Below are 27,053 nucleotides of genomic sequence, written 5' to 3' on the forward strand. Positions count from 1 at the left end.
CTGGCTTCCCTGCACATGGACTGAGGGCAGTTTTGAAGCAAAAGCTGCCAGGCTGCCAGCTTGCTGGATCTGGGAGACTGAAGGGGCAACGCTTTGAAGAGGAAATTTCTGCTTCCTGTTGTCATGCAGTCCAGAGGGGCTGGGGACTGGGCTGGCTTGTGGAGTCAGTGGGGAAGGGCCAGTTTTACCTGTCTGTTGTGGGAGAGTTTTCTTTCTCTTGGAGCCTTCCACTGTGCTCGTGTGCAGCATCACAGGGAAGGCTTCCTGAGATACAGGATGGGCAGAAATGCCTTGAGCTGGGGACCCAGAACCAGTAGACGTGGATGAAGTTGGTATGTGAAGTCCTTCCCCAGCAGAGGTGGGGATGCCCGTTAGCTGCACTCCAGCATAAGCAGGAAAAGATGTAGCTGGTGGCTGAAGCCCTGCATGAACAGAAGCAAAAGTGCTTACAGGTTGAAGGGCTGTCTTCCCAAAGGTAGACGTACCTGGAAAGAGCGCAGATGTTACTCCTTTTAGCTGTTTAGTAGTTTGAGAAAGTTTTAATGTGGAAATCCATGATTGGCTGAATGAGGATGAATTAGCAGAAGCCTGTGGGCTCTCAGAGGATCTGGATTTTTCAGGTTTGCTTGTCACCAGCCGATGACCGTTATCTCTTTGCAAAACTAGAACTGTGATTTCTTGAGAGCTCCTGTTGGTTTCTTGGGAAACGTGCTGTTTAGTACAGCTGAGAGTCTGAGGCAAAGAGAGGGGCTGTTGTCTATCAGTTGTGCTAATGGGCCCTTGAAATGGAGATGGAAGTAAGTCATCATGAACTAGAGCTTCCGGATGCAGCAGTAATGAAGAAGAATGTACGTCGTCTTGTGGCGGTGGCTGAAGAGCAGGCGACTGGGTTGGGTGTCCAGAACCATTTATTACAGCTGTTGTTGAGTTTCTGGCTTCACTGCCTGTTGTTTCTTGCTTCGGAGATAAAATAGGGGAAAACAGAATAGCATTTGTCTGTGTCATTCTGGAATGGACTGCATCAAGGTCCCCTGAAGCTGTCTTTTGTAGGAATGTGGAGGTTGTAACTTTAGCATCCACACTCTGAGTCTTCTTCAGGTATGTGGGTGTCACACCAGCTTTGCTGTCAGGCTGGACTTGTGGATTTGTGTCTTTTGGCCTTTTGCTAGGGGGAGGCATTCCTGTCGGTAACCAAGTCACCCTTGCACTTTCAAGAGCAATCTTAACTCTGGTGGGAAATGGAGGTGCTGCTATTTCTTTTCCTGGAGGATGAAAATTTACTGTTGAAGTCAGAAGAGATGTTTTAGGACTTGGTGCCTCCATCTGCTTGATAACAGGAATGGAAGAGACCGCTGTAAACTCGGGAGACTCTTGATGTGACCCTCTGCTGAGAAAGGGCTGGGGCAGCCCAGAGCTAGAGCTAGTAGGACTGAAACCAGCCTCAGTGATATTTTCTGGTTTTCCTTGCAGTGGCCTCGCTGGCTGTTCCAGATGTGTGGTAGCCTGTGGTGCTTGTGTGGAGGCGGGGGTGGTTACGCTACTCAAGAGCTTGCTAGGAAATGTGTGTCCATCCTGGAGTTTTAAAGCTGCTGCTTCTGCGTGCAGTTGGTCAGGCACCTCCAAGTTTCTAACCAACTCCTTAGGCAGCACGACTGTTCTTTTTGCGGCTGTTTCTGTATGGACAGGAGTGAAGTCCGCTGTAATTTCATCGGTAGGATCAACTGCTGGACTTTGAAAATTAAAGGTCACCTCGTCTGAGTTGTCCTCTGTAATGGAAAACACTTCGCTGGGCACTGGGCTGCTCTCAGCTCTTGGCTGGGCTTCTCCAGGAAAGCTCAGGCCTAATACTTCACTGGCACGATGCTCATTCCTGGAGGCACCTAAGGAATAGAAAACAAGCCCTTTGCCTGTTTGGTTGTACCCGAACTTTTACAGCTTGCAGCAGGGCTTTGCAACAGGCTGAGCAGGAAGCAGAAAGTTAAGTGGCCGCAGGCTCCATTCAGACCCACACAGGAGGGAGGATAGGCGGCTCTGGCACGGCCATTCTTATAGCCAGCTGCTATAACTCTGATCCTCTGCCGTTTATATTCAGTGTCATATGAAGGAGGACACTTCATGCTCCTGCCATACTGAGGCAAAGCATTAACCAGCCAGAGAGGAACCCTTTATCTTAGTTGTACAAGGATCTAAATGACAGCCAAAGATGCAGGGAGAACGAAACCCTCAGGTTGCCAGAGGACAGGCTGGTAGCTCTTTAATAGCAAAGCTAGATGAATGTATACATGAACGAGCCCACCCACCTGGCTCTCCTTATGCACTCTTCTTCCCCCAATATCCCAGTCCTGTGATGAATTCCCTGACTCATACTGGGTGACCAGGCAGGACGAAGCTGGTTGGGTTTGTGGAAGTGACACAGAGCGGACAGAACATAGTAACTTCTCTACTTTTTATTTCTCAAATCAGAAGCAGACACTGTCACTTTAAGAGGCAGATCTACTGTGTAAAAGGCTATTGTTTTATCCACACATTTTATTTTTTTTCTGCCTTGACATTCAGAAGGTTGACATTCCCAAGTGCACTTTCCAAGCCACAGGCTGAAATATTAATACACTTTCCTCTCCCCAAAATGTTAAGCATTATCCTTTAGGCACCTGCCAGCAAATACGTGTATCTAAAAGCTAAAAAGTGATTATGCGTTCAAGTGTTACACATTTAAACTGTGAGTTTTTGACAAGGGCAAAGCAGAGATTTAGCAGTTTTGCTTCAGATGAAATCCCTGGGGTTGGCATCCAAGTGTAGTGCCTTAAGAGGAGATTACAACTCCTCTGTGGTCATTTGGAGAACCAGTACTGCTTTCAGTCAACAGTGAGCAGGGTCAGCTGATGTAAGGGAACCCAAAAAGCCGCTATATTACTAAAAAAAGAAATGGAAGTTGACAGCTGATGGAGACCGGTATGTTAAATCAATGAAATATTTTGAAATGTGGTCTTGTGTAAACAAAAAACTCTCGTGGCTTAGTCCCAACTCAGCAAAGCAACACAAGCAATCTGTCTATAGACAAGCACGTACTGAATCAAGGTCTTGTATAAAGGAAGTGTTGTAGCTGCACATACACCTTGCAGGGGGACAAGGTAATTTAAAAAAAGACCATAACAAACAAACAAAACCCACAAAAAGAATAGAACTACTAATTAGGGGGGAAATTCCTCCAGCATCCCCCCCGCCCCCTGAGGTTTATCTTTACTGAAGAGAACAGTCTGCCTGAAGACACAAGACTGCTTTCATTAGCCGAGCTAATTTTATGTACACTTGCAGGGTATGCTCACAGGCACACAATAAGAGGTAGGAAGCAAAGACTCACTGGTTCCCTACAATGAGTGACAGCAGCCCTAGGAACTCGTTTGAGGCATGACAGCATTACAAATTCATCATTGATTTCAGGCTGTCAGAAATATTTGGCAGGACAGCTGTTCCCAAAGAAAATGCAAAACAATGTGTTCCTGCATGGTGGAGAGGGGAGCCCATGCTTAGTGTGATAAACAGTGCTGCCTGGAAAGGAATATTCTGAACAACGCTTCAGCAGACACGAGTTTGATGCTCAGTTCTGCTATGGACCTACTTTGGGAAAAAAGTGACTCTCTTTTAACTTTGCTTTCCCCCACTGGAAGGAGGCAATGTATTCTTTGGGGAAGGGACTGTCTCTTAGCTTGGGTGAGTAGCACAGTTATGCCCTGATTTGGGGCCACTACTACTGCCACAACAGAAACCGTTTAAACCAAATCTTGAGTCTTAAAGCACTGCTGCACAAACAGAGAAGTTGCTCCTTCATCTCATTGTTGTCACACACCTGAGACTGATGGCACAATATTTAGCATAGTTTTTCTGCTCACTGATAACAGAGGAGAAGGCGGCAGAAAGACAGCGATTGAGATTAGAACAAAACACATCACTCACCACATAAATCCAATAGTCCAGCTGCAATCAGAATAAAGATGGGGAAGTTTTCCTGCATCTTGTGAAGCAGCTCCCGAGTCATCCCATTAACAATATGTTCAGACAGCAAGCAGCTCACTAAGGAGTCACTGCTGCCTCTTAGCCATGGGCATTTGCTGTGTTTGTTCTGGAAGGCAGAGTATTGGGTTACTTTATAAGAGCTTAGGCCAGACAGCAACCAATAATCTGTTCCAAAAAACCCCAGCAAACCTGCACCAATTGGAATCAATTGATTTTTAACTAGAGAGCGTGTTCACGTGTGTGGCAAAGATGGAGAGCGTGATTGTAAACATGAGAGGCTGCCTAGGCAAGGCATCTCTGAAGAAAGAGTTAAAACAGTACCCTGAGTACGGTGTTCAGTTCTGGGCCCCACCGCTTTAAAAGGATGTGAAGGTACTTGAGTGCACCCAGAGGAGGGCAACAAAGCTGGTGAAAGGGCTGGAAGGAGTGCCCTGTGAGGAGTGGCTGAGGACTCTGGGCTTGCCTGGTTTGGAGAACAAGAGGCTGAGGGCCGATCTCATTGCTCTCTGCAGCTTCCTGAGGAGGGGACGTGGAGAGGGAGGTGCTGATCTCTTCTCCCTGGGATCCAGCGACAGGACACACGGGAATGGTTCACAGCTGCGTCAGGGGAGGTTCAGACCTGACATTAGGAAACATTTCTTTGCAGACAAGGTGGCCAAACACCGGGGCAGGCTTCCTGGAGAGGTGGTCGATGCCCCACGGCTGTCAGCGTTTAAGAGGCATTCGGACAATGCCCTTAACAACGTGCTCTAAGTTCTAGCCCTGAAGTGGTCAGGCAGTCGGACTAGATGACAGCTGTAGGTCTCTTCCAACTGAACTATTCTCTAATTCTGTAATTCTAGTTCTACCCAGTAAGGTTCAGAAGGTTTTGCCAGTTTCTGCTGAGACAAATATACACAGGGATCAGTCTGGGTCCCAGATGGGGACACTTCACTAAAGCAGTCCAATTATGTAGGTGTTTGGCTCTGTGAGCCCAAGTAAGATGGACATTCTCTCCCCATGACTTTCCAGGCAGGGTTAGGCCACAGGGGAAGGCTGCTGGCGGTGCCGCTTCGATCAAGCCTGCTGGATCCTTTCTTCCTTGGGCCCCCAAGTATTGGCAAAGTGTGTTCTTAATTCAAGAGACGCAGAGAAAAGCCAACGCACGCTGAAGAGAAGCAGATTGCAGTACAGCAACTAACCTCATCTGGCTCAGAGCAGCCTGAATTGTCGTTTTGGTGAGACAGGAATGAAAACCATAGGGAAAGAATGAAGATGACAAAGGCTTACCAAGCATGCAATTTAAATTTTCATAACAGAAGAAGAGACCAGAGGCTTCTTAGGCAAACCCGCAGTTACACCCCTTTTACCTTTAGGGCCCTAGTGTCCTTGCAAATATTCACCTGAAGATAGTAAGCGGTATACGTCAAGCATCTTTTTAGTGCCAGGCACCTGCACACACACAGATAGCAAGCGAAACTCTTGGAGACAGGAAATTTAGAGCAATGCAGGTTAAGGAGAGAGAACATTATTACACAGCCACGACTGTTGCGAGTGCAGTGGAAATCGTGTGTACGAAAAAAAAAAAAAAAAAGAGTAAAAGTCAGATAAGTAGCATAATGACAGCTCAGAAAAGCACTGTAAAATACACCAAGGATGAGGTGACTGCTCTTGAGGGAAATAACAATAAACCATTATCCATCCATCAGCAAACTGATAAGGTGTAGTCTGGTAGATAATACAACAGATTAGGTGCTGACAGATACCATTTCCAGTCCTAGCCATGTCACTCACCTGAATGTGGTAACCAAGGTCAGGTCACTTCATCTTTTTCCCACTCCAAGTTGTCTGGGAAAGAAGTTATCCTGACTGGTGTTTGTACAGCACCTGACACACAGGGCCCTAATTTTAGTCGGTGCCTCTATCCAAAACCAGCGCACAGTACTTGTCATGTTAGCTAGCACATTAAACGCTCTCAAGAAGGCTCCACCTCCAGAAGTTCCACATCTCCCAGTTGTGTTTTGCTTCTTCCACTGGTTGACAGCCTAACCATTGCCTGGTCTTGTCTTCACACAGCTGACAGCGAGGCTGAGCCTGTATTACTGCATTACCCGGATTAGCACAGATAAGCTATTTTGCATCCTAGGTACGGCGATTAAAGTTTGTGACCTGCAATTCAACCTGTATTGCATTGTTCGACAGACAAAAAGTAGCATGATACATCAGCATGGATACCAGACCCGGCACTGTTAAGACTAAACAGCGTGGGACTTTACAATTAGAACTAAAGGAATAATTCTACCAGCAACAGTAGTTGGTACACTCATAGCCTTTGCAGACCTCTTACCCTTGAGAAGGCGTGGGTTTCTTCCCAGAGACTCTCACGAGTTACACTACCTGAATACCGGTCCAGACATATTCCTGAACCATAAAATCTGGTGCAACTGTTTTACAAGTATAAAGACGGACAGACGTACAAAAATCCATAAACCCATGGCGACTCCCAGCTAGGATCTACTGGCAGGTTCTTTGTTCTTCAAATGGGCCTATAGCTTGTACAAGCTCAGTGCCCCTTCTGTAGCGGCTTGATTGCGCAGGTCCACTTCTCATCCCCAGATGTCAAGTTCCTGCTGGTAACCTGGTGCCCTCATAAAAATTCTGCAATAGCAAATCTTTTGGAGGACAAATCGGTTCTCAAACATCTTTTGCGGAGGTAAGTTAGAAGCAATTCTCTTACCTGATCACCATTTTCCTCAATAGCAACTGGTATGTGAAAGGTTCTGTTAAGCAAAACCCAGCTTGCCAGTCAAAACCAAGAAAGATCTTCAGCTTTTAGGCTTTTAAGATGATCTCAACTCTCCCGTAATTTTCTGGTGACACATTACACCTGCTGTTCCCCTCCGACATCCTGCCTCTGTAAACACAAGATTCAGCAACTTCTTTTCCTTAAGACAATGCTTAGTGTTTGTCAGGTTTAGAGCATGGTGCTTATCTGGACTTGAACCCTACGCACCGTATTTGTTACCTATTTGTCTAGGCAGGGTGTAACTTCATGGTAGGACCTTAAAAAAAAGAAGACGGCGAGATTATCAATTGTATGCTTTTCACTGTGAGGGGAAAAAAACAGGTGCAAAAGAATTTCCTTCTTCTGAAGTGGGAAGATGATTCAGCTGCTGTTTTGAAAAGGAGATGATATATAATTTGTCAGCCACTGTTCTTCAGAACAGGGACAGGATTACGTACAGAATAGACACCCACAGGTGTCAAAGAGGCAAAGTGAAGAGCCATTTTAAAGTCAAACATGACTGGCCTGTGCCGCTTCATATAAATGTAACATATTCGTTTGTTTCCTGTGTTCAAAACCAGGCCAAAGATGATGTATTTTGTATGTATGGCCAAAGTCCTTGTCCAGCCTACGTTCTACAAGCTTTTAGTATAGATTTGTGTCGTCTATGTGCATCTGTTTATTTGTGAAGACTGTTTGTTAAATTTGACAGGCTTCTGCTAGCAGAACTATAGCTGCTGTTCTGTCAGCACCACCACCACAGTCTTCAGCAGATATGCTTTCCAGAAGCATCTCAGACTGCCTTTTTGGAAGAACACATAAGCAGTAAGGGCAATGCATTACCACCTTGCTTTTCAGATTACACTTGCCATCAGTAGCAATTCATTTTTGACCTCCCCAGAAAACACGGGTGCTAGAAGGATGTGTTACTGTTTAAAAAATGAGTAACAGTAGAGGAGATTAGAGATGAACGCAAGGGTCCGTGAGAAAGTGCTTCAGATCAGGAAGGCCAGCTACTGTTCTTACTCCACACAAAAGTAAAGGACTATGGGACACCATTAAATTTACAAACCCAGTAAGCATAACGCTACCAAAATAAACAGCCCACAATTCATACACAAACCCCATTGCCGTGAGCAATCACTGAGACTGAGGCTTAGTGAAGTTAAGACCAGCGTATTCAAGCAGGTCACGATGAGGGTTAAGGTTTAAGCAAGTGTGAGGTGCTATCACACATGTGATACTGAATCATAATCTAGCCACCAGAGGACACCTTACGCAGCAGGGGAGGGGAAAGGAGTCTTCAAAGTCACAACTCACAATTTATTTCTGTTTCCTTCTAATACACTGCGTACTGGAGCCAAACTGGAAAGTAGACTAGACGAGCTATTAGTCAGTGAAACCCAGCAAGGAACTCGCCAGTAGGAAAGGGTAAGTAAGTAAGAAAATTATTTCTTTTAATAAACGATCATTTATTAAAGCAGAGGCAAGCTTAATGCGAATTATTTCAGTTGTTAGCCTAGATAACAAATGAACTTCTTTCTCCTGAGTTAGTTTTATTAAAGAAAAGAAGAAAACACTCAACAGCAAGTGACAGTAACAGCAGGTTTTGAAGCTCTCTTGAAGACTTCAGATGCTATGCACGTATTTCATAGAGGAGTTCAGGATAGCCAGTCCATTGAGTTTCCGCAGTTGCAAAACATGCCTGAAAAGACCACAGAAAGCTTGCTGGGGGAATATAAGACGACCAACGATAATAAAAGTTCCCACTGCTCTGCTATATCCCATGCCCAAACTGTCAAGGATGTTTAATGCTACGTTCGATAAACTGCTCCTAAAGTAGCATGAGAAAAGTTTCTCGATTACTATTCCCCACAGAAAGAAAAAGAAAAGCTCAAAAGCGTACTTGACAATTGTTCAAATAGGTGACATCCCAAATTAACAAAACTAAGAAAAGAAGGTGCTTCCCTTTTACAGCTCTGGAGTGTTTTGCAAGCCTCAGAGCAGGTACTTTATCTATCTCATTTGGGATCTCCAGCAGAAGCAAGAGACTTAAACTTTTGGAACCTCAGCATTGCCCCTTGCTTTCTGCAGCGGTTCAGGATGTACACTCACAAGCTGAACTCAGCTCCTCTGTCTGGACTGCAGTTCAAGATCCTGTTGACAGTTTGCAGCTAGCTAGAGCTTGGCATACTCTTGGCAGGCAGCAGCAAACATTCTTTGCTGACATTTATACTTCTGCTTTGCTCTCTTTATTGCTCTGACCTCTCCAAACGTATAACATCACTCCTCCTCCTTCCATTCTTCCAGCAGAGGTAACATCAGAAAGCAATACAAAACGAGCTCCTTGAAACACGTTAAGACAGACAACTAACAACACAGGAACCCTAAAGCAGAACCGTGGGGACAGTAGCACAAGCGGGAATTCTAGTTGGAGGAAGGGTAATAGATCTCATTGCAGTCCTCTAAACTGATCATCTGCCCTGTACCTGCCTGCTCTACTAATGAAATCGACTTACGTGGCTCAGTTTTTCAAGAATTATCACCTAATAACAACAAACCGGTGCAGGAGAACCATAGCCTTTTTTTACAATACCTCGGTTCAGCGACACAAAGCTTCCCCAGAGCAATTGCTGCATTCTCCTGCACTGAAGTTCTTGTAGCATCACCACCAGCATGTCTCAACAAAACCATCACAACATTGGAATTCAGTAAGGACGTTGCTGCTCCGGGAACTGCAAGGCACTGGCCAAGGCAGAAAGCGGCATTTGCCACAATCGTTTCATTCTCCGAGTCCAAGAGCTTCAGCAGCACACTGAACCCTGGGAGAAAGAGAGATTAGTTGTACAAACGCACACAGATTTGTTCAAGTAGCACTGACATTTCTTCCTGTCTTTGCCTAAACTCCTAGGCAGTGAGCGTTGTTCCATGTCGGCACTTTTCTAGAAAACCTGGAGGAGTAAAGGAGTGTCATAGCTCAGGATCCAGGATGCCATCTCGGCTTCACCTGCCTTGCTGTCTTTCTCACAAAACTGAATCTACGCTCTAAGAGATTCTGTAGCATGGAGCTTGCGTTTCTGCATTTGTTCAACACTTCTCTGAACACGCCACTTTTGCTGCTTGCAGGGTCTTGCACTGGCCCTTCACCCCACCATACTAGCAGGGTGAGCAGAGAGTAGAGCACTTCCTGTGCCAAGCTAAATGTGTTAAGACAGCAATGCTGTTGGGGAAAGAATAGCTGAAAAAAGGAACAGAAAACAGAGCTTTGTATATATCCTCAGGCAACATAAAGCAGCTCAGCTCATCTGCTTCTGTAACCTGGACTAAGGTACAGCAGCAGAGTATTCCATCTATGCTCTTGACACAGAGTTCTACAGCTCCTGCTGGCATCTGTAAGCAGCAGCAACATCTCAGGCCACAGAATGTAGAAACATTTAGACAGATGGCTTTCTAAATAAAATACGGCCATGGCTTTCACATGCATGAAGTTTTCTTGGGGGTTACCTAAGTATGCTTTGGTTTTCTTTCGTGGTCCCATCTGTTCTTCCAGATCCCATCCCACCTTTTCTGCTGCAATAATATCTTCTGAAAAGGCAGTGCTGCTCCAGACGGCAGCAGTGGCTGGTGCACAAGCTGAACTAAGCGGCCCAGCTGGAATGCAATTTAATGTCACGGGGCTATGGCTTGATTCCAACAGGCTCCTAGCAACAGGCTTGGCAAACAGAGGTGACAAAAATAAGAAACAGCGACTTCTCGCAAGATTAATACCCAGAGTTTTGGTGGAAAGAGTGAGAGTGAAGTGTTATTGCTAATTTGAGGAAATGAAAGCTTCATCTACAGATGACAGTGAAACTAATACGGGGTGTACAAAAGGAAGATGATGCTCCGAGAGGCTTTTAATGAGCAGAAATCCTTAGGGCTCAAGTTGAACTACATGAGCTGACAGTTTCTTGACAGGTTCAACCATTTAGATAAAACTTAAGTATTCTCTGTTGCAGTTACATTAGCATTAATTGAACCTGGAATTTAATGCAATCTAAGTAGTGTTATACGGCATGACTAGAGCAAATATACTCAAAAATACCCTAAGACACCTGGGTCTGATACCATCACTGTCTCCATATCCGTTTCCTTTTAATACCAGGACAAACATCCACATGCACATTGAAGGAAACCATAAACAGCCTCAACTTCTGAATGAAGTTTCTTAGTTTAGCCTTGGGGAAATACAACCCAATCCAGTTACAGACTACAAGCACTTTTTTCAGAGCATACATACTTCTGGCGCTGAAAAAGCACATCGAGCCATTTCACCAGAGGAAAGTGCAGTTACTCTGACTTGGGCTCGTTATCCGACAGGCCTATTTCCATCCACACACAGAGCTAAGGCTCATTAAGCACTATTTCAGGACGTCAAACGGCACATTACTCAGAAAAGACGGCTAAAGTCTTGCGAGAGCAAAACCCAGTGTTCAGTTCCGTTCTAGAGGGGAAGAAAGTAATTGGATGACACTGAGATTACATCTCTGCATTCAGTCTCTCATCAGGGAAGTTGTCACTTACTTTTATCTGACTTCACTAGATCTTCTTGAGCTTGCCTATTACTTCTGGTGCAGACGCAAAGGGCCTTTATACCATAATTGGATGTGATCTGTCCTCCAGCCTAGATTTGATTAGAGTAAAGCACCCATTAACAGACACACTGTTCATACCCCAGCTTATTCAAGGTTACACAATAGCTTAGGTACCTTGGAGATAATTAGGTATTCCTTATGCCTAAACCCAGATACCAACTCAAGACCTTTCTAGAGTCCATTATCTCAAGACGAAAACAGGCTGAAAATGACACAAGAACCATCTCTTTCCGGCCAGCAATGAACACACAAAATTCCCTGAATCTCTGGAGCCCAGTTCCTTTCAAACTCTTAATTCTTCTGACGCTTGCTAGATACATAGATATAGAGCAAAACAGTGTCTACAGATTAACAGAGGTACTATTTAGGAAAGAATCGCCCCCAAGCTTGATTCGGCACCCTCTGATAATCAGCGGAAAGGGCTCCATTGCTTTTCAGTGGTCCGAATTAGATCGCACCGATTCTAAGCTTTAATCCTCCAACTAGGTCTGCAATAGTGGATTCTCGAATTTGCAGGTCTCTGCCAGCAGAGCCGTGCACAGGCATCTGGCTCATACGCAAACAAGTGAAAAATCTGGGCTACGGACCAGACTACAGAAGGCAGTCTCCAAACTGGCTACCTAGCTTAAAATTAGCCTTGAGAGCACTGTTATAATGGACAACACAGATGCAGACACATGCAGCCAGAGTGGCTGCACAGGCCTTTCTCCTAGGGAAAGGATGCTAAACACAGGGGCAATTATGGTTTTCTTAAGGGACAATACAGGCAGAAATAAAGTGAATTTTGTGAAATCAATTTACTTTCAAGAATTTGATTATTTTCTTTACCACCCCTCCTTTCACTACTTCTTCTACCGCCGAGGAGGATGCTGGCAGGACGCGACTTAGCACTCCAATGGCTCTCTTAATTAGAAAACAGAGTGAGAGAAGAGGGGAAAAAAAAAAAAAAAGTTTATTTGTGCAGATGACTTTAAGGAGTTTTCAAATTATTTTGGTTTTGCAGAATAAAACCAAAACAATAAAGGTGATAAAAGGCAAAAATTTACGGAAATATATTGAAGAACATCTTTAGGACAAGGCTTTTTTTTAGGGCTTACTGGAAACTGAACTCAGCACAGCTTCTGAAGACTCAGTGCAGAGGGAGATGAGACCAAACTGAGATCAGGCAACTCCCTGTATGTTTATTTATTGAAACAAGTTCCTAGAAGAAACAGCCCAGCACTGCTGGTATTGAGTCAAGTAAAACAGATGAGAACCATTCATGTAAGTTCAGAGAGGCGAGTGGACTCCGAGTCCACATCTGCTCCTACCCATTTCCCTCGAATAACTGCTGTCTGTGGGAGTCACACACCATTAACAGCAGTACGATCTCCTCGGTACGATTCGCCTTCAAGAATCGTAAAAAGAAACAGCTGCTAAACACCCAAATTGTTCTTGCTTCTTTGCTTCTAGATTAAGAGTTTTAGATGAAAACCACCCTAATAATGATATGATTTGTAACAGCTTCTATTAAATAGATTTCAAGAGAATATTAAGAACCTCTTGCATCAAAAAATATAAAAAAGTGAATCATAGAAGTGGTACATTATTTCTTTACTGCTACCAATTATGAACGTTCTGGGCTTCAAAGCCTAACGTACAGACTTGCACAGGGCAGCAGCTTGCACTGAAGTGTTCAGGTCAGTCAGCTAAGGCGACCTTTTGTTAGCCCACAGATAACCCACTTACTGTCACAATCCTTCCCTCCTTAGCCCGGAGGAGAGGCATGCACCTGCCGCTTATGTCCACAGCCAAGCACTGAAAAACAAGGTGGAAAACTCAGGTCCAGCTGATTGCTGGGAAGTGTTAGAGCAGAAACGGGTTAACAGACAAAGTAGTCCACAACAAAGAATCCAGTGAAGATCAGGGCACACGCGGCAGGAAGTTACTAACACTTCAGCACCCAGATGTAACTTAAGAAATTCTTCCTTCTTGATGGAATCCGTAGTTTTAAATAATTTTGGAATGTGCCCAGCATCTAAGAATTTCCCCTAATTGGAGACTGATGCCAAGCAGAACATTTATACCACTACGGGAAAGTACTATATGTGCTTTACTGTGTATTTTTCTCAGAACTACATTGCGGGGGGGTAAAATTTTTGTAAATTTTTAAACTTTTTAGCTTACTTAAATTGTCAGCTACCTTTGACGATAACCTTAAACACCAATAACAAATAAAAATTAACAGCAGCAAAATTCAGGGTTGGCAGCCTTTAAGTGCTTCACCAGGCTTGACAGGAAAGAGGGCTCTGAATCCACCTAATGCAGCCGAGCTCTTTTTCCCTGCGCAGACTGCGAGGTCACTATATCCCGTGGTCGTTCCCCGACCTGTTCTATCTGAATGTTGTGGTACGACCTCTGTGACTTGCATCAGGCGCATTTACAGTGACAAGGGAGGAGGATGCTCTAACTGTCAAGCAATTCTGAATCTCTGAGGAAGCGATTAGAAGAACGCCACTCCCAACGAACATTCACAGATCTTGTATACCTGGATGATCGCATTTGATTCAAGCAGCAAGTTCATCATTAGGCCCAGCACTGCAAACACACACTCCTGGTATTCGGGTGTGCCGACATCAAAGCATTCATCCTGCGTACAAAGGAGAGAAGAATGCAATCAGTTCAGGGGTTCAGATTATTCTGTATGTTTACTGATGTGGTGCATCAGAGTTGCCCTGATGCCATTCCAGGGAGCACTCGAGTTTCTTTACCACAAGCTTTAGGCACGCTTGCCAGCACTCTTTGCACTCGGCCATCTGCGCTCGAATGACTACATCTGCACACAGATTCCCCGTGATGCCGATGCAACGGGCAAGGGCTGCCTGGTTCGCCAGCTTAGCAGAGCTCTAAAAACAGAGGAGTGGAATAACAAATTAAGAACAAATGACAAGGAAACAACAAATACATGTTCCTATCCCTCTGGCAATGGAGAATGGGATTCCGGAATCTCTCTCGCCTGTGTTAAATCCCAACTGTCCAAAGTTTGCAAGTCACCCTCATTTTCACGATGAATCTCCTGATGATGTTTTAAGAGTCTTGGGAAAAAGTGACTGGATTCTGTGGTCCCTAACCTCAGACTGTGAATATTTCCTGCTATCACTTACGGAGGTCACAGAACGGAACAGCCTCCGCTGCAGCTGTAATTCCAGTAAGGTGTGTTCAAAAGGAGAGCAACAAGCAACATAAAAATGCTATGATGATGGCATTGTCTTGGTGCTCGTCTGGAGAGGTGGAAGTATTTCACTTCCCAGCTATGTTCGCCATTCTGCAACAGAAGCAATCTGCCCTATCACCTTCCCTCTTCCTGAGGACAGGTTTCTGTCAGTACTCTAAGTTTGTAGTTTAAATAAACGATAACCAGGAAAGGGATCTGAACCACTAAACATCTTTACCGTGTGACCTGATGTTATCTCTGCGCCCTGATCTCTCAGATTAGAAAGAAACAGAGAAAGTCACTCTCCAAGGTATAACCAGTTGGTGACAGTGGCTTAAAGTCACATGAAGAAGAGCGTAACACAAAGCTGAGAGTGAAATCCTGGCCTGAGAGATTACCAGCAGGAATCTGCAACCAAGTCCAGAGTTTTCACTGAATATAAAACTAAGTGCTCGGTTTCTACGCGTTACAAGTACTGGAGACTGAAAACATTTTCCCAAGGCAAGTGTATGACAAAACCGGATTTCTTACGCCGACAGAACTAGAGACATGGTAACTACTGTAGTTCTACCACAGAGGGGTTCTGTCTAGGAGCAACTGGCTGTAAAACTGGGAAGAGCGGTCACAAGACAAAACTAACCCAGAAGTACAGAACTGAGATCTTTCATACCAGCAACTGGGTGAATAAAGGTAAAACACCTGTGGAAAGCATGACACGAGACTGGGTTTTGAACCTGTAGGGGGATAAAGCAAGACATATTTGGACACTTGAAGTTTCAGACAAAAGCATCACAGATAGAGGCAACACAACGACAACAACATAAAGACAAAGTAAACATCAGTTAGCCGTCTACCCTCACAGCAAAGGCGGCCAACAGTCTCCATCACTAGCTCAGTTAGTACATTTCAAAGCACAACTTTATAAAAATGAATGAAGAAATGTAAGTTACCTTTCCTCTTCAGTTAAATCAGATAGTATGTTCATGGCACTGCTAGCCCTGGCATCAGTGCTGTTGACGAACGTCATCAAAATCTGCAGCCATCTGTTATTAAAAAAAGCCCCAAAAGTTTAGGTCAGCTTTGCTTTAATTATTAAAGGTCAAAATTGTATTTTCAGTGCACCAACACAATTTATGAACTTAAACACCTTTGTGTTCAGTAGGGTTTTGACCAAGCTGGATATACTAGGCCCTCCAAACATACTCAGACACCCAATTGCCATTAGGACACTATTTTGGCACTAGATTCTCTAGCAGTATTCACAGAATCAAACGTTTAGGTTGGAAGAGACCTTGAAGATCAAGTCCAACCGTAAACCTAACGCTGCCAAGTCCACCACTATATCGTCCCTCTTAGCACAAGGACAGGGATTTCAACACACGTACCAGTTTCTGTCAGCATTAGAACATTTCATCAGCATGTAAGCTTCACAGATATTTGAAGCTAAGCTGCTTTGCTGCTGGCGAACATCTTAGGGACACGCAAGAAGAACGCAGTAGCCAAGAGCGAGAATGCCATCAGCCACAGCCCCGTAGCGAACAGCTTCAACAGACTGTAAAGACCTGCAGGGCACGTCAGTGTTGGTGCTTGCACGGCTTAAGAGTACGTGCTGAGCAAACCCACCAACAGTCTTTGGAGGGGGTTAACTGGAAAGGTTTACAGTAGCGAAGAAAAACTCAATCTCCTGCACGGACAAAAAAAGAGCATCACACCATTCACCTTCTGAGCTTCTGGAATAGCGTGCGCTTGTGGCTGCGGGACTGGAACACTAGGCAACTCGCAGGACTTCACACTGTGAACCCATAAGCTCCTCCAAACAATACGTACATCTGCAGACGTGTGCTGGGTTTCCACATGCTCCTCGACCGAGCTGAAATTCTCTGCCACCCTTCTCTGACTTGGCAGCACAGTAAGAGAACCTATAGTCTCGTCACTTTTTGATGACAAGCCCAACTGCAGAGAAGCTCAATATCTGCAGCTTGACTTTCTGAGCATCCTAACTCTTTTCCAGCAATCAGGCCCAGGAGCTCTTGCAGAAACTCAGCAGAAGTTTTTTCAGGCTCCTGAGACATCAAGCCACGGTAATATTATCTGCCTTTTTTAAGCATCCTCTCAGATGTGGTTCATTTCTTTAACCTTTCCTCCAAGGAAAAATGTCTCCGGATTAATGTTGCATATAATACAATGAAGTGTGTACAACTTGGAGAATCTTTTCTGTTCATTCATTATTTCAAACAATGCAGTGCAAAGCAGTCAATTAAAATTTCTCCTCTGCTTAACTCTAAAAGGAAATAGCAGGGTAATAGGATAAACGTAATAGACCGTTGTTTCTTTCTCCACTCAGTGACTCATGGCAACATTGAATAATCATAAATACCAACTACCAAATGAGGAGAGAGTCACAGCTTGAAACCATGAGCTACTAAGAGAGAACAGTGTGAGCTCCTGATTGGCTGCTATACAAACACACACTTACTGGTTTGAAAAAGGTAACGATGCCTCAAAATTACACAAACATCCTCAGGAATAAGCCCTTTCTCCTTAGCTTCACAGACATCTTCAGATACAAAGTTGACTGAAGTTTTCCCCACACACCTAACTTACTTTTGCCTAGCTAGGCCTGTCACCTTGGTGCTAGGGGAATGGGTTCCGAAAATCTGTGAACCCAGGCATTAAGGAAATTTTTCTGAGGTTCAGCAGTGTTTATTACTTGGTTAGGTCCTGGTGCCTGACTAGCAGCCTCCTCCCATTCTCATTCTCTGAGTAAAGAGAAATTAGTGCCAATGTCTCCTTTTGAATCTCCGACACCCCAGAAGAAAGCAGTTTTGGCAGCTGTGCATTCACGTCAGGGTGAGTCAAGAGGAGACGCTGATTTTCTTCTGAAAAAAAAGAGAAGATCTAAGAGCAAGGTCACACACTAGCACCCCCCTTACTTTTCTATTTTCTTTCCCCTAGGTACCGATTTACGAGGTTTTAATGTCTTTATTCCATCCACTAATGTGCTCGTTCACTCCGATGTGCTCATCCTGCTTAACACTCCTGCAGAGCAGTGCTAAGGCAGAGCACCCACCAATCTCTCAGCGTCATTACTTCAACAACTGGTGTTTGAATTTCTGCTCTCACTAGCAACACGCTAGCTTCTCAGGCACCAAGTGCTTCTTCAACCAGAGCGACACCGGGATCGCGAGCACACAGTGCTCCTCGCTTCACCGGCTGCCCGCCAACTGCTAGGGTCTAGGCTGTTCAGGCACAGTGGTACGCTGCCCTGCCAGGCACAAACACAGAAGCTACGCCAGCCTGCACGTGACTCTGTATTTACTGCTGACTGCCTACAGGCAGAACAGAAAATGGGCGTTCTCCTTACCTTGCGGCGTGAGTATTCCCTTGCGCATCAGCTGGATCCCATGATAGACAAGTCAACACGGGTGCTGTCACCAAGCATTCTGTCTTTTCCTTGTGTGGCACTCTGCACCACTTTACCACCCACCACCCCGCAGCCCACTTCTCGTCTACACGGATGCTCCCTAGAAACAGCGGCAAGGGCTGACTGCCCAGTGACTACCGACTGCAAATGCCAAAGGAATTTGGCCTTCTCTAATGGCACTTCTATAAAACTCTGCTTTTTGCTGGTGTAACTGCTTAAAAAGAGACAAAATGATACGAGTGATATTATCTTAGGAGCAGCAATAATCACAGGGAATTTACTTCCCACCCCTTCAGTAGATTTTAAAATGCTCAGAGAAATAGACTGGAAATTTCCTCTCATCGTGCACAGAACGGCCAAAATTGTGGTTGCTGCTAGCAGTACGCGTCCAACACTGGCATTTCCCCTGTAAAACTTCGTTTGCAATAAGGTCTAGACCCAAGTGCTCTGGGAAAGCGATGTTCACGCCAAACAACAATTTTAGACACAGTAAGTGCCATATTAACAATACACTAACAATGATTAATGTTGATTGCATAGTTTTACCATTCCCGGTGCAGACAGCTTGCCAAAGGAAGAGAAGAGAAACAGACAGATCCACTTCAGCAGGGTTTTTTCTCTCTGCACAGAAGCCCCTAAATTAGAAATGTTAGCTCGTAAAAAGAACAAAGGACAGGTCAAACAAATAGCTCTTTGGCTAGGGAAATCAGCAGAGCCCCACAGAGATGAGGGTCTGCCACGTGAACGCTTAAGCTCATCAGCTCTAGACCCAGCTCTCTGGTTAAACATTTTTAGGACCACCAGACTTGTTTTCCAGAGGACCTCCCCTGAGATCAGGTTTCTGATCTGCTCTACTAGCTCTACCCTCACCACACGCCCCCCCCCCCCCCCCCCCATACGAGCATTACACAGCACAATACAGGCGATAAATTCCGTTCTGCAGTAAATTGTGAATAGCCAGGACAGGAAAACTTTGTGCAAATCTGGCAAGTGCTTCATCTCTTAAGCCTGTTTACAGCCAACACCCAAAATACTGATGAGCCCTACAGAAGCCTGAGCTGCAGTCACGCCGACAACCTTAAAAACAGTTCTCCTGCCCTGTTCAACCAGATGATGCTGCTCTGAACCAACTTAACTGTGCAAAATTTTCAAATCGCATCTTTTGCGCCTCTTACTTGTTTCCATTATCTATCTGAACCTGACTCAAATATACATTCAGACAAGAGATCCCTCTATGTGCGAAGTTTACAAAGCAACACAGATAAATATTAGTCAGATTTGTTTCTTGGTTACTGAAACACAATATAATGGCCGCCAAGAAAAACACAGCAGCAGAAGACAGAGGTCCCCAGAGATGATCCTCTTCCTTGATTACAGGATTAGAGAGTTTCACAGGTTACATGACAGACCTATATGGCCAAATATTTCCTGATGGCAATTAATAGCATCACGGAGCCTAGCCAGGTAGACTTAAAGCAACTACGTGCTTTCAGATGTTCTTTTATATTAAGTTTTTTCACGAACCTGCTCTCACCAGCATAACTATACAGAAATAGGAGACAGAAGAAGAAATTCATTAATTCTCCTTACTGCCTCTAAGACAGCACTGTTCGCGTAAGAGGCAGATACAAGTCAGTCCATTCAGACATTAAAATCTGTCATTACAGTATCTTTTGATTCTTTCATCTGTGTTTCAAGAGGTGATTGTGTTTCTTGAAAGCAATATTTTCATTTCCTCATGCTGTAACACCCTACTGTTTTCCTTTGGAGAGCTCTTACCGTCTTACAACCTCGTTGTCTTTGAGGATACTGAATCCATTGTTTGTTCTAAATAAAGTTTGCTCAGTGCCTGAAGAATTCAGAGAGAAACAAATCAGCTCTATGATCCATCTGGCTGATGTACCATTGTGTAGGCAGACTCCTGCTCTTCTATAACACAGTGTTAAAAGAAAAGGTCACTGGATCAACAGCTGTGGGGAAAGAACATCACTAAAAGAGGGGAAAAACTCCCAGAACGCGCCTTGAAGTAGAAGCAGCTTCAAAGCTGAAGACTGCTCTAATCACGCCTGGTGCTGTAAAGAACAGTTGACTTCAAGTTAAAGGCCTTTTAGGAAGGCAGAAGCATGAGACTGGCTTTGCAAATCAATATGCTTTCCAGAGAATTACAAATATTTCTAAACAAATGAAACGCCTCTTAAGAGACCCAAATCCTGAAGAAGTCTTAACAGCTCAGCCACACCATCAGGCTAGTTCTAAAAAACATACGGAAATATCTACAGGCTGTAAATTTTGAAATATCAAACATTTGACATTTTGAACATAGGAATAGCTTTTCTGTTCCTCTAAAAACGACTCCACGTGCATTCATCTGCTTGGGTTACAACACCGACGATCAACAACCTTTGCGTCAAATACTTACAGTCTTTCACAGCTCCTGTCAAAAGCCTGATCCCTCCTGCATAGTAGAGGATATTCTGGTCAGGCCTGTCAAGTCTCTGCAGAAGTTCTTTTATGGACAGAGCAGCAAGCTTTCCCGACTGAACTTCCTTCATTGCTCTCTCTTCGTCTTTCATTCTTTTTTCCTCCAAGTTTACCTCATTCATACAATCTTGGAAAGCAAAAGAAGACAAAGCATGGCAGTTAAGCGTTTTGATACGGCCAAGTTTCAAGGAAAAAATGAAGCTGACTCCGTGACAGAGCGCGCACTACCTTCTACATACAGATGTAGAGGATGACCCACAGCTCTGATGAGTGAAACAGAGCTTCAAGAAGAAACAATCAAAATTGCTATTTCTTACCTTTAAATAGGCTTTCCTTCTGGGGATCAATTTGCAAGATCTTCTCATAGCACTGCCTGGACTTAACAGAGAAAAGAAAGAGGGTCTCAACTTAAGATAAAAACGGGAAGATGGTAAAAATTATATCCTAGTCAGAGTCACCCACTTTAAGCTCAAAAGTTCTTGGGCCACAGTACTGCAGTGTGAAAAATAAATTTTATGGAGACACAAAAGTCAAAACTTTCGTAATTTAAAGTGGAAGTTGAATATTGTTCTCAGCCCCTACATCTGCCCGCTATTTCAAATTAAAAGGAAAATTTCAAGTACGAGCCTAGGAACGTCCTAGTAGCAACAAAAAAGTCAAGTTCCAGTGAGAAACCAGAAAATGAGGCACAGCATTAGAACTGCAGGCACTGTAACTATCAGCAGGGATCACACATGTGCATTGTGTCTCTTTATCTTCTGTTTGTGCGTTTTGTGTAGCTTGAGCATATGCTCAGAACTGAACTGATCACCAGGCTTGTAACAGGGAAGAAGCTTCTTCACAGATCAAGTCACCAAGAACCCCTTACAGTGGATTTCATGTAGACTTGTATTGTCCATGCTCTACAGCTATTTCTAGTGAAGTCATTTCTGTCAGGATCAGAAACACTTCTGAGCTTGCCCGCTCTCCTCTTCAGGCTCTTTGTTATTTTTGAAGACGAAGGGTCAGGGTTGCACTAAAATATCTGGCAGTTTAATTCAAGCTTAGGTATTTGTTAACAGGATGTTCCATCATTTTAACAGTGTTTATGCTTCCATTAGGTTTTCACACATGAAATGCAGGATTAAATCTTTTGTTTGACATTCATTTCATTAGGATCTTGGAAAGAAAAAATCGTATCACTCTCACCAGCATCTTTCATCCTAACAGTTCACTTAACTTGAAATACATAGAGACATGCAATCATTTCTTAGTTATATCCAGCAACAGTTTAGTGACACCCTCTGCACAGAGCAATTTAGGATAAAGAAGTGAAATACATTTTACTGGATTGTCTCTTTGGGAGCAATGTAGTCACTGCTAGCAGACTGCAATCACAGGAGTCTGCAGTACCTGACAAGGGCACTCCTTCATTCCGATCCTTACCCGAGCTGAAATACGGCACTTCCAGCACTACCACTTCCCTGAGCACACGTTGCCAATATCAGTCTTGAGGCACTTCCACAGAAGGGCCGAACACGGGATGCTCTGAGTACGCATGCAATCCTTGCGGACTCCCCAAGCACTCACCCAGTCTAGACCCAAGCCTCCCAGCACCGGAGTAAAGCTTGCTGTCCTGGTGTCCGGCAGCCAAGCGGTGACAAATTCCCAGCAGGTAAACCACGTATACTGCATAGAAAATTCCCTCATTCTTTTGAGGTTGATTAGAGTGCAAATTGACACAGCTACACAGAAGTGTCCACCCACATTTTGTGAGTACCCAAGTAAAGGATACAGGCCATTTTACTCAGACGTGGAAAGAAGCCTTGATTTTAGGACTGCTAGTCTTGGCGAAGCACAGAAAATCTCTCTCGACGTACTTTCATTTGTCCAGTTCTTAGGATCACAGATTTCTCCCCTCACTCACAACATCGCGTCAAAAGCGGACCAAAACGTGGTCCCACGGCCACAAGATTTAGTCAACTTACCTCACGGTAGTGCTGAAGTGCCAGGTGAGCTTTCCCCATTAGAAAATAGGCTTTAATACATTTTTCATTGCACTGTGTTAAAAAAGGAATTATTAATTACGTGCTCAGAAATTTTAACCTTTGAATACTTTTTCCAGCCTTCTGATTAATAGTTATAGCTGCCCCAAATAACTGTAAGCACGGAAGCGGGTATGCATACCACCTACTAAAAGCATCTAAACTTTATATGCCGAATTATTACCTCCAGGTACCCACTTCCTTCCCTATGCAAGGAACACAGGCTGTGGTCTGGTTAAAGGCGGAAAGCCTGTGTTAGCTGGTGCTAAGATCCTTCCCAGAAAACTGCACTTCAGGCAACACGAGCAGTCTGTTATGCAGTCGGGTACTGTTAAGGCCTGCATCAACAAGCCTATACTCGCAGAACTTCTACAACAGAATTTCCACATACCTTCTGATTAGTTTTGCCAGGAATGAAATGAAAATGGGACGAAATGAAAGTTGGATTCAGCTCTTTGGCATTTTATATAATCTCTACCTTTCCCACCAGATCTGATCTTTGTGAGCTTAAAGGGTCCCTTTTCCCTTTTCAGAAGGACGGGCAAGACACTGTGTGCCAACGTGTGCAGTTAATAGCTTATTATCATTATAACAAACTTTTTAACTAAAAGCTCTTAAGAGCTAGAGAAGCTTCTGCGCACAGGCAGCACTGAAATATTAACTGCTTTATGCTATTCAAGTAAACCCAGGAATCTGTGCAACACCACCACGTCCTTTCACTTCCACCAGTGAGCGGTCTCTATACCATCAGTTACACACAAAGCTGCCTTCCAGGAGCGCTTGATCTGATCATAAAAGACAGAATCCTGATGTTACCTTTAATGCCCATTCACAGTCACCAACGACTTTTTCATACTCACGCATCTTCAGGTAGGCCTGAAATAAAACCAAGAGAGTCGAGGCAGAAGAACTAGAATACTTCAAACAACTTCCACTAATTATTGTACAAACATTAGCTAACCAAAAAAACCCAAGAACTAGACTGTTGATTTGCCTAGCCATTGATTTTGCAAGATACCAGCTGTTTCTTAACTTGTCTTCCACTCCTTGGAGTCTGTAATTTAGAATAAATCTAATAAAATTCAATGCACACATATGGATTATACAAGGCGAGTAGAGAATGCAAAGCAAGTGTTAACATTCTACAGTCATAAAAGTGACACCCCCCAAAAAATAAACCCAAACAAACAAAAAAATCAGAGCATTTAAATAAAACTATGAACTAGCATGATTTTTTCCCCTTATTCTGGAGGAACACAGGTTCACCTGTGCCCCATGCAAGAAGGAGACACGAACGCTCCCTCAGAAAGGACTAGCCATAGCAGAACGAATGCTTCCGAGGGATTCAGACCCATTGATCAAGAAGGAAGAATTTACACCCCTATTAATCTCCTTTGTGCAACTCCTTCATTAAGTTTGCACAAAGGTTAACACCTTCGGTCTGCACTGCCTTGCCGTGAGCTTCTAGTCACAGCGAAAATTTACTACTGATAATACGGCGGCGAAGCAGAACTCATTAAGTCCTGGTAGTGGAGGATGGCCAGGAAAAATTGTTTGCTCCCTTTTTGAAGCCTCTCTGTAATACAACAAGTATTACCTGTTAGGAACTCACTTAGAACAACTTTTTGGGTTCTATCCTGGCAAAGTCACAGTACAAGCAGTATAGCGATGGCTCACGGCCACATGCTGACCTGTGCTCTGTTTGTGTAAAGTTCCTGCTTATCTTTCAGTTTTTCCAGACCTTCAGTGTATCTCTGAATGGCTGTGGCATAGTCCCCTTTCCTGAAGGCATCGTTTCCCTTCTCTTTCAGAGCTGCAAAACAACAGACACTCATTCTAAATAACGTTCGGTTTTTATTTCCCCAAATGGCGAATGAGGAAACAGAGGCTGCATTCTCCCGAATCACCAGAATTCCAGTCCAGCTCCACTGCAGCTGCCTTCGCCAGCCATTGTTTGCAGGGGACTTCCAAGCTGTTCATGCACATGATCCCCGTTCCTCTTTCAGAGGGAAAACCAAGCATTGGGTTTGGCCCAGCCCAGCTCTGAAATACTCCAACTCGCGCCCTCCACCCCAAACCCTCATCCGAAAGAGGTGGCGTGGAGAAGAACAGGTTGCCACAACTCTGGGAGGTATATAACCCTGTTCTACCCAGCTAATCAACGCTGTGGACAAGATCTTTGGTCTCAGGCGACCAAAGCACTGTCTTGATGTGCGTAAGAATGGCCATAACAGAGTAGCTCAATAGCCTCCGACACCAGCCCGGTTCCTGCTAAGTACTTTTTTGGAGGAATTGGCTAGAAAAGCCTTTAGCAATTACCGTTTGCTAAGCGTTCATTCCTCTTCCTTCGTTTAGCTCTTTCTTTTGCATCCTTTTCCAAAATTGCCAGAAAGCCATCTTTCAGCCAGGAGAGTTGGTGGTATTTTAGTTTAAAAAAACCACAACAAAAACCAAAAAAAGAGCAAGGTTCATTAAAATCAATCCACAGATGACAGAAAAGTAATTTCTAAGGTATTTCTGAGTAATTTCTCTACAAAGAAAATACTAACGGGACACTTCAATAATTAAATCGGAACATGATCACACAGAAAGACCACGCTGCCACTCAGGATTTACACACTTGCCTCAAAGTATCTCATCTCCATAGATAAACTCGCTTCCTTTTCAATTCACAATACTAATTTTTTAGATGGGGAGGCCTGAGTACGATAACAAACTCCACCAACAAGCCTCCTACCTAGGAGCATAGCCATACTGGTAAGGTCCCCGAGCGTGTTCCTAGATTTGACTGAATTTCGATTCAAGAAAAGTTAGGTTTGACTTTGACAGGAGAGGAATTAGGTCTTGCACGAAGTAACAGCAATCCTCCATGTCTCCTAAAACAGACTGAAGAGATGCTAAGTACTAGAGGAAGCACTGTCCTACCTGTGTTCGCTGCCTCTGCATTTGCCGTGTCCTACAAAAACGAGAAACGCAGCGCATGCAAATACACATACAGACATTTTAGCAAAACCCGTGGCGGCAAAGGAACACTCGGTTCAGGTGTTCAAAGCTACAGGGCATCTGAAATATCCAGGCTGACGCATGCAGGGAATACGAAACTGACACTTACACAAAGTAAGGCCTTAATAACTTTTGACATTACTGGAAAGCTTCCGTTTGTATCTTTAAGGAAGCAAATCACTGAAATCCAAACCCTGCTGCAGGAATCAAAGCTGAATGAAATTAACGAAGGGCCTCTTCTGTCTTCAAGTAGTTTGGCTCAAGTTCTTGAAGTGCAGGTAAAAGCTGTAAGTTACTGCACCTCAGTACTTGCATCCAGCTTGGATAAATCCAACAGGAGCATTCCGGTTGTCAGTAGCAGTCTTAAGACAAGGACAACATGACATCAAGTACCTCCCAATAAGATAGCTAGTGAAAAAATAAAGTTGCATTCAGAACATACTTGTAAGCGTTGTTCAAAATTTTCTCTCCTGGGCAAGGAATGTGAACTAGTGTTACTTAAAACACCTAAGCTGCCTGCATCTTTAACTTCAAAGGGAAAAAAACCCTTACGGAAGCTCGTGTGTTGATGACTGTTCTGTTCACTGCGGCCTTGCTCTCTTCCTCCTTGCTCATTTCTTGATCACGGAGCCTTTTCTCTGTTTCAGCAATGGCTTTTTCCTTGACGGCTGGGTCTGCGGAGTTCAAGCCTTGCACTAAATTGACTAAAAAGGGGATAAAAAAGAGAAGAGGTGCGCGCACACGCACACACACACACACACACTCGTGGCCCTGGGTGAACCCGGAGGGACCAGGAGTTCAGCTGTGCCCCTGACAACGTCTGCTTTTGAGGGCACTGGTGACGGGACGGCCTTTACAATTAGAAACACTCACAAATACGACTTCATCTCCCTTCGAGAGCCACCTACACACAGCTGCTGCGTTACAAAAACTCCTCGGTCTACAAAGCGGCTCTTGGCATCCGCAAAGGCTCACGACGCCTGCGCTCATGAGGAGGCTTCACACAAGACAAACTCTGAACGGGGGGGACACGGGAATTTTCCTCTTCTCCTTCCTTTTCTGCCTTCCTTCTACCCACCCCCTTTCCCGTTGAGCCCCCGGCGCCCTAGCTGAAGAACCGCGGATGTCCGACCGCCGCCTCCGGCACCCGGCGGGCGGCACCACCCCACGCCCGGCCAGCTCCGCCCCGGCCCCGCTTACCGACGTCGTCCACACGGCGGAGGAACCGCTGGAAATCCTCCTCCCGCTGCCCGTCGGACACCATGGCCGGGCCGGGGAGGACGCCCGAGGCGTCCAGCCGGGCCGGAAGAGACGCAGCGACCGCGCCGTTGCCGTGGGAACCGCGCCGTTGCCGTGGGAACCGCGCCCGCCGGCCACGCTCCTGACGCAGCGTCGGCAGGTGGGACGCTTGGGGCGTGGCTATGTCCGCCATTTCGCGCACAGCCGCCGGGCAGCGGCTCCGGGGGCTGCGGCTGCGGCCGCTCCCGCTCCGGCGCGGCCGGTCACCGTCCTCCTC

At 44.8% G+C, this 27,053-nt stretch overlaps 1 protein-coding gene across 1 annotated transcript; it reads right to left on the reverse strand.

Annotated features, from left to right (window-relative positions):
* Window positions 1-8,407: 8,407 nt before the first annotated feature.
* TTC12 (tetratricopeptide repeat domain 12) lies at window positions 8,408-26,801 on the reverse strand. The gene is made up of 21 exons (XM_086476856.1): window positions 26,738-26,801; window positions 26,090-26,241; window positions 25,460-25,490; window positions 24,854-24,931; window positions 24,226-24,347; window positions 23,351-23,410; window positions 22,478-22,549; window positions 20,828-20,888; window positions 20,449-20,637; window positions 19,809-19,878; window positions 18,576-18,664; window positions 17,316-17,484; window positions 15,556-15,648; window positions 15,276-15,339; window positions 14,163-14,297; window positions 13,940-14,041; window positions 13,141-13,209; window positions 12,214-12,315; window positions 11,342-11,441; window positions 9,375-9,600; window positions 8,408-8,483 (listed from the first exon to the last, which is right to left on the reverse strand). Exons 1-21 carry the CDS (start codon window positions 26,799-26,801, stop codon window positions 8,408-8,410), a joined length of 2,124 nt encoding a protein of 707 aa, XP_086332982.1.
* Window positions 26,802-27,053: the final 252 nt, after the last annotated feature.

This window comes from Leptosomus discolor, chromosome 22 (genome assembly GCF_034619465.1).
Source record: "Leptosomus discolor isolate bLepDis1 chromosome 22, bLepDis1.hap2, whole genome shotgun sequence".
NCBI lineage: Eukaryota > Metazoa > Chordata > Aves > Leptosomiformes > Leptosomidae > Leptosomus > Leptosomus discolor.

Excerpts from the sequence above, each read along its gene's own strand:
- TTC12 (XM_086476856.1), bottom strand. The coding sequence starts at position 26,801 with ATGGTGTCCGACGGGCAGCGGGAGGAGGATTTCCAGCGGTTCCTCCGC. Across the intron at positions 20,638-20,827 it reads GAAGGAAAGCCTATTTAAAG|ATTGTATGAATGAGGTAAAC; the intron begins GTAAGAAATAGC and ends TTGCTTTCCAAG. Across the intron at positions 14,298-15,275 it reads CTTTATTCACCCAGTTGCTG|AGCTCTGCTAAGCTGGCGAA; the intron begins GTATGAAAGATC and ends CTCTGTTTTTAG.